Source organism: Pyrus communis, chromosome 7 (assembly GCF_963583255.1).
Source record: "Pyrus communis chromosome 7, drPyrComm1.1, whole genome shotgun sequence".
NCBI classification, from domain to species: Eukaryota; Viridiplantae; Streptophyta; class Magnoliopsida; order Rosales; family Rosaceae; genus Pyrus; species Pyrus communis.
The window spans coordinates 24,191,280-24,198,940 of NC_084809.1; the positions used below are offsets into that span (position 1 = coordinate 24,191,280).

Sequence of the window (7,661 nt, forward strand, 5' to 3'; positions counted from 1 at the left end):
GAATATCGCATGTAACCAAAAGAGTGAAAACAATCATAAAGTTAAAACCTCTCACAAAAGTAAATGCTCAATGAAGAATCAGAAGTGATAACAACACATTCAAGCTTTAACAAGAGTCATAGCAATTAGAGAGGAAAGATCACGTAATCTCAATCTTTTTTGCATAAACCTGAGACCAAGAAATTTTAAGGGGGTGTGCTATCCACACATAGCATATCCCGTGTTAATTTCTGTTATTTGATATTTTTTAATTTAATCGATCTGACAGCTGCAAATTAAGAGAGTGTGTAAGAAGTAGAAATGGGTGTGTGGATAGCACACCCCATTCTAAAAATCTTCTTTGAGGTCCTTGCATCCAACCAAATAAAGTTAAAGTGCATCGTGAAAGAGACTTATGAAGAAGACCACATACAAGCAGAAAAGCTATGCGAAAATATACTCTGAAAAACGGATTGAACTAGCTGAACTCTGCCTCCCATTGATTAAATCTTTCCTTCCTTCTTGTTTACTTGGCTTTTGCTTTATTTGCCAAGGCTTGAAGAAGACATCTCCTAAGCTTGCCACTAAAAATGGAAACTCTTAAATAAACAAAAGGCACTTTATATTCTCTGAACCTCAAGTGATGCTCAACCACAGCTTTACAATTCCTTGAAGTTGGAACCAAATAGTAAGTACTCTTTTCCTTACTGATGAATTGACCAAAGGCCCTACTATAGCCATCTAAGAAACCTTGTAGACTACGCAGAGTGATATCATCGCTTCTGCAAAAAAAATGAATAGATCGTCTGCATAGAGTTCTTGAAGCAGGAATTGGCATAGTGAACCCATCTAACTGAAATCAACTTAGACTCCTCATAAAGCCTCTTCAGCTAAGAAGAAAAGCAACGAAGATAGAGGGTCCCCATGCCGCACTCCCCAACCACAAGAGAAAAAGCCATGGAAAGAACCATCGATCAAGATGGATAGTTTAGCAGATCTCAAGATGGTAGATACCTATAGACAAATTAGCAAGCACCTGCAATAGAAAAGGCCAGTTTAATGTATCAAAAGCCTTAGCTGTATTAACTTTAAGTCCCACGTTGCCACCACGGGATTTATTTATCCATCACATTGAAGCACTTATAAATAAGGTCACTATGATCCATTTTATGTCGCTTGAAAATAAAAGTAGCTTGTTGAGGAGAAACAATGCCTAAGAGTAGATATTATATTAATGAAGCCCAATAAATAAAGCCGACGTGCCTCTATTGGACTACAAGTTTATGTCACCAATTTTACCAAACAATTATTCACCACAAGATGAGTCGAATGAAGGAGACGGCTTGATCACCGAATTACTAACATGAGTTACCTTAGGCCATCTCCAACCGATCCGGTCATACGGTCAGAGGGCCGAAAATAGCTCGAAATGACACAAAAACCGTCTTTAACCGAGGGCTAGGCCAAAGGGCTCGTGGGCCCCCACTAGGCCAAAAAAGGAGAAAAGGGCCAACCAGCTGGCCCAACCCAGCCAGCCCCGGGTTGGGCCACATTTTCAAATCCAACAGGTAGCTGACGTCAGTTAGCCGTTGGATTTGAATTTTTTTTCAACCAAATTTTTTGAACAAAAAAACTTTCAAAAAATTCCCATTTTTTTCCTATAAATACCTAAACCATTCTTACATCATTTCTCACATAATTTTCATCATTCCATACTATAGGAATATGCAAAGGAATACTTCGGATTACACTCCAATGAGTAAGGCCTATCTTGATAGGAAAAAGAGAGAAATTATGACCCAACAGCAGTTGTTTACCTTCGACTATAATCCTACAATGGTGGATGATGATGATGAAGATGATTATAGACTTTAAATTTAAATTGTTGTAGTTTTTAAATTTAAGTTGTAATTTTTAAATTTAAGTTGTAGTTTTTAGATTTAAGTTGTTGTAGTTTTTAAATTTAAGTTGTAATTTTTAAATTTAAGTTGTAGTTTTTAGATTTAAGTTGTTGTAGTTTTAAAATTTAAGTTGTAGTTTTTCAATTAAAATAATGAATTATATTTGGCCTTATGGCCCTTTGGCCCCTTCGGTTGGAGATGGTTTTTTGTCACCTGGCTATATTTGGCCTATGGCCCTCTGGCCCCTCAATTTGAGATAGTAAGAAAAATGGTCTGACACTGTTCATTAAAATATTAATTTCTTGAAGGGCTATAAGGCCAAAGAGAGTGAGTCCTCTGGCCCTCCTTCGGTGGAAGATGGCCTTAGGAGACTGGACACCATATTCTTCAGTTTCATAATTAACTACTAATTAAGCAATGTTCTCCAAAACCACATCAATGACATATTCAAGAACTTTATTTACAACATTAGCATTATCATGAGTAGAAAAGTGCTAGAGATGTTTCATACATTTAGATGCATAAATGATTTTCGATTTGAATGATTTTTTTTGTCGGAATAAAAGTAGATTACAAAATCTAAATGTTAAAGTATTTGTAAGAAGTAAGATATGTGTATGTCCGGGATGCAAGTTTCATCCAAAACGAAATATTTCGATGAATTACTGCAGAGAATGAAGGTGTTACAAACAAGCAAATACACTAAAATGTACAACAAATCTGACATTAAAGCACCTCCTTGACAACCTTTACTTTTACTCATCTCAACACATCCCCACTATACTTTGCCTTCTCCCACTAGATAATCCAAAAGAAAAGAAAAACTAATGAGAAAAAAAAAATCATATAAAACATTAAAGAATGATCGCATCACACTACACACTCCAAACCAGCTATCAAGCAAAGACGACCCTAATCCTTCTTTTTTTTTGTTGAGTTTGTAAAGAAACAAGAGATGCACATGTTCTTCCCTCCAAACCAATCATACATTATCTGAGTGGTCCCCTTCTTTAAAGCTAAACACATCACGTGATTCTACAGGTAAGCAGCAGCAGCAGATCAAGTCACCCAACAATGTGACTTCTTTCCTCCTCGCTAGCTAGTGGCTAGTACTAGTAGTAGTGACTGGAGTGTGTCTTATAGTGTTTGCATGCAGCAGTTGGATTGGAATAACCATACTCAGAAAATACGAGAGCTGACTCGTATAGAACGGATTTTCTGCAATGTGGTATCGCAGTTCAATAATGAAATATCAAAGAAATTTACACGTAACATTGTATTATTAGATAGAGATGCTACGTGATAGTGAATATATTCCACGAAAGTTGCTCTCTTACTCTTTTAACATAAATAATTTGGGCTGGAACGTGACCGTGGCTGTGAATTCCTTATATGTAAATCCTTTTCGAAGTGTAGAGGCAATGATGATGATCAGGATGAGGACACATTGAGAAGGTGTTCCGTTTGATCAGGAGGAGGAGTAGATATGATGTCTGAGCGGGGCGTGAGCGAGGTTGGTGATTGTGCAACCTTCTCCATCTTCTTGACGTTTTGTTGGTGATACACTTGCCTTAGTCTCTCTATTTCCCTCTTCAATGCTTCTTGATGAGCTGCAATATTTGTTTGCACAAATTCAAATTAATATAAAATTAAAACCGTTTCATTACCATGTGACAACCCACATTATAAAGTAAAATGTGCACATGATCAATCAACATGTACACATGTAAACACATACCTATATGTTAGTGACAATTAAATTACTTTATCCCTAATCACTTTTCTTCCCTCCTAAATTTCAACCCCAAAGAAAAACATGCATAGTCATAGAACACACCTAACAACCCTTAAAAGAATTTGGAACTTTATATATTCTACAATACCATGTATCCAACCACATTTTTTGTGAACCAAATCTCGAAAACATAAAGGGGAGTATTTGTGTTACCCATCTTTAACTCTGGTGTATGTCCAATATACACCTCTATCGTTGACACCTGTTAAGCTAATTAATCATTTTAAAATCCTGCAATTAAGATTTTCTGTCGCTTTTACACTTTTTCACCCACGCTCCCTTTTCCCCACTCACCCCCCTCACCATTTCATTTCATATCTTCAGAAAAATTCAGTTGCAAAGTTTTAACTGTGGTTAATTAGCTTAACAGGTGACAACCTGCCTGTAGTGTGTGGGATGAACATACACTAGAGCTAAAGAAAAGGTAAAAAAAATGCTCCTATGCATAAAACGGTATCCACATAGACAACGGGGAATCATTTCTATTAAACAATAATTGACAAATATAGACATTACACTAATTTTCGTACGTCTTTCTAGTACTATATATTGATGAATCTAATTTAGAATGAAGAAATTTAATTATAACATGGGGACATATACTGTACTAGCTATATATATTGCAATTGAACCAATTAGTGAGATGCCACATGATATTTCATTATCTCCTTAATTTTCTTCCTACTCTTAGCATGCATGCGATGACCTTTTTTATGCGCATTCATTCTTGGTGGATCAAATATGTGTCTTTATCTGCGATCGAAAGGTATAATTTCCATTTTCCTACTTTTGAGTGCCAATTTTAACTACCTTTTATGGGCTGCAGCTCTTAATGTTTTCCTAACATGGCCAGGGAATTAATTAGATCTCACACCAGTACAAGAAAAAGTTGGTAGCTAGGAGCTCAACTGATTGAAGGGCAATTATACATGTTCTTGCTTTAATTTAAGGGAAACTTAAAATTAATATTTAGACACGTGAAATCAAATGACAAAGTTAAAATTTATCATATATATGTCGTCTATATATTTTACTTCTTACGGTACTGGTGCACCAGCTTTTAAAACAAAACATGTGCAACTCGCATTTCTGAAAGAGACAAGTTTTTCAGAAGTCTGAAAGCATGGCGCACCGGAGTAGAATTTTAAGAAAACTAATGAAAAGAGCTTAAAAACTTTGAGTTTTAACGATAAAGATAAAATAAAGGGTAAAATGAATAGTACCAAGTGTAAAAAATGTGATTTTTCGTTAAAGTCAACAGTACCGCGAGCTTTTCGTTAAAACTCCCTAGAATTTTCTTATATGTTGAACTTTAAACTAAATTAAAATTAATGTGAACAAGATTCATATTGCTGATTGTTCAATTTTGTGAAATTAAAATTAAATAATTTAATTATGCACGATAAATTAGGACAATTATAATATACGTGCGTACCGTCTTTGAAGATCTTATCCTGCGCCAATGCTGCAATTCTTTGTTTGAGAGCACTGTTGTCGACATTTAGAAGCAAGCGTTGATGATCGAGAAATGCAACCCGTGGTGACAACACTGAAACTTCAACCTTCGTTTTGATGCAAGACAAGAAAAAAATACAGTGATTTGTTTGACAAACAAGTTAATTAATTAAAATCAGAATTAAATTATGTAATTAACCTACTTGCAGAGAGGTAACACTGCGTTCGAGTTCTGATATGTATTGTAGCTTCCTCACCCGTGATCTTTGTGCAGATTGTCTGTTCGCCAATATTCTAATGCAACACACAATAAAATTATGTAATTAGGAACTAATTAAATAACAAAATTAATTAAACTCATATATATATATATATGATATATATATACACACACACACACATATGTATAAGTGTGTGTGTGCATGAAGATTACCTCTTGACCCTTTTGGGATCAATTTTCCTATCATTGGATGTGGTTTGTAATTCGCATTGGCTTTCCACCTCTTCTGATTCATTCTTTAGCTGCTTATTGATCTGCTGCTGCTTCCCCTGCGCTTCTTTCTCATCGTCGTTGATGCTGTTATGATCCGATGGCGTGGACGGGTTCGACGACGAACCTGTAGGTCCCACCGCGGCGGCGGCTGCGGCGGCGGAGATTTCATCGGCGGTGAACATGGACATGAATTGTTCGTCGTCAAACCTATCAAACTCGTGATGATTGTTGTTAGCGTGGGAGTGGGAGTGCGAGCCTGAGCCTGGAGGTGCCGCATAGACGCGGCATTCTTCCTGCATTGGTGCCTCCAGGAAGGTGATAGAGTCGCTGATGGATCTCCGGTGCGATCCCCGTCGTGCCGAAGAGAAGTCGAGGAATTCATCAACCCAACTAGGGTTTTGGGACGTGGTGGCGGCAATGGCATTTCCACTGGGGGCAAAACAGCCGCCCATTAAAGGCGGCATCGTCTTGTGTGAAGAGTCAGGCCAATTGGGTGTCATGCTTGGAACTTTTGGAGGTAATTGTGCCATGATATTAATATTGCACACAAAATAATGTTAACTGTTTTGTGTATCAATCAAACTCTCGCCTTGGAATGTTGAGATGATGAGAGAGCGAGATGCCTTGAAAGAAACCAAACCAAAATTACAAGAGCTTCAACATAAGCTCCTATATATACCCAGAAAATACACAAAAGGTAATGTTAAAGGTAAAAGGTAACATGATTATCGCTGCAGAAACTCTCTTGAAATTAATATATTATTTCAGTGACAACATGCACAGTATACATGATTCTCATGTACTCTATCAATTAGATAATTATTACGTGATATCATCCATTGTAACAGAGAATCTTCCCTCTTAATTAGTTATTTTCGTTTTTTTATGCCCAAAGTCTATAAAATCAATATTTGAGCAAATATCTTCCGCTCTCTCATTGTATTGGATCTCTATCTATGTATGTGTGCAGTGGGGTCACATGGGGAGGGGATTGGACAGCTATCTCCAGCTGGGAGGAGGTTGGGGTTCAACGGTTTTACTGGAAAGTCGCCTGTACTAGTTTAATAACATAACAAGCGGAATCAGCCACCACGTGCCCTTGTGAGCGTCTCTTTAGTACGAGAGCTTATAATAATAGAATAATACAATAGCCCCTCCCTCGTCATATTTATATTTTTCTACTGCTACTGTCCCACATCCAAAGGAACATTCTCGTGTGCAATGCTTTGCATGCAACCCACAACTACATTTTAAACTTACCATCATCCATTCTGACCGTCAGACCCATCCACATGGGTGAAGGGTTCATGTATCAAGTAATGGGAAGGGATCCTTTCCAGATTCCTTCCTCGTAATTCATCAAGTTTGGGGGATTCGGACCGTTGAAATTTGATCCAATGGCTACAAACAGGGGCCCACTTTAAAAATTATAATAACTTTAGCCGTTGGATCAAATTTCAACGGTTCGAATCTCTGGACTTGGTGGATTAGGAGGAAGGGATCCGGAGAGGATCTCTTTCCTCAAATAATAACCCTTAGATCATCGTTCGAGTAGGCACGACAAATGTGTCGTATTTGTTGTGTTTGTGTCAATTTATTATCTTAACGGGTTTGTGTCGTAGTACTCTATTACCATGTTAAGCTAACGGGTTGAAAATTCAAACCCTGATACACACACAGAGAATGATCAAAGGACATCACAAAAGAAACACGCATTTTTTTTATACAATTAGTAACACCGAGTGCATATATTAGTAACACCATATGATGATAGGACCATCATACCCTTTTTTGCATTTGTAGGAAGAAAAAAAAATGTTAGATACAATCACCCACACGCATACATTAATTGCACGAAGTTATCCACACGGTCATGAGTGATTGTACTTGTGGAGACATAAATTAACCACATCCACACATGTAACTCTAATGGACTAGGCGTTGCATGTCCTATAGGTCTTGGGCTTTCGAGCTCAGGTAGATATCAAAGTGGCCTTTGAGCTCATCATATCCCCATTCATGCCATTGCACCCTTCAT

The 7,661-nt window shown here is 37.3% G+C and overlaps 1 protein-coding gene across 1 annotated transcript; it reads right to left on the bottom strand.

Annotated features, from left to right (window-relative positions):
• Positions 1-2,627: 2,627 nt before the first annotated feature.
• On the bottom strand, positions 2,628-6,153 carry LOC137738678 (basic leucine zipper 34-like). The gene is made up of 5 exons (XM_068478152.1): positions 5,564-6,153; positions 5,334-5,424; positions 5,111-5,237; positions 3,218-3,490; positions 2,628-3,098 (listed from the first exon to the last, which is right to left on the bottom strand). Exons 1-4 carry the CDS (start codon positions 6,151-6,153, stop codon positions 3,312-3,314), a joined length of 987 nt encoding a protein of 328 aa, XP_068334253.1. The 3' UTR covers positions 2,628-3,098; positions 3,218-3,311.
• Positions 6,154-7,661: the final 1,508 nt, after the last annotated feature.

Excerpts from the sequence above, each read along its gene's own strand:
- LOC137738678 (XM_068478152.1), bottom strand. The coding sequence starts at position 6,153 with ATGGCACAATTACCTCCAAAAGTTCCAAGCATGACACCCAATTGGCCT. Across the intron at positions 5,425-5,563 it reads GATCCCAAAAGGGTCAAGAG|AATATTGGCGAACAGACAAT; the intron begins GTAATCTTCATG and ends GTGTTGCATTAG. Across the intron at positions 5,238-5,333 it reads GCAGTGTTACCTCTCTGCAA|GTTGAAGTTTCAGTGTTGTC; the intron begins GTAGGTTAATTA and ends ATCAAAACGAAG.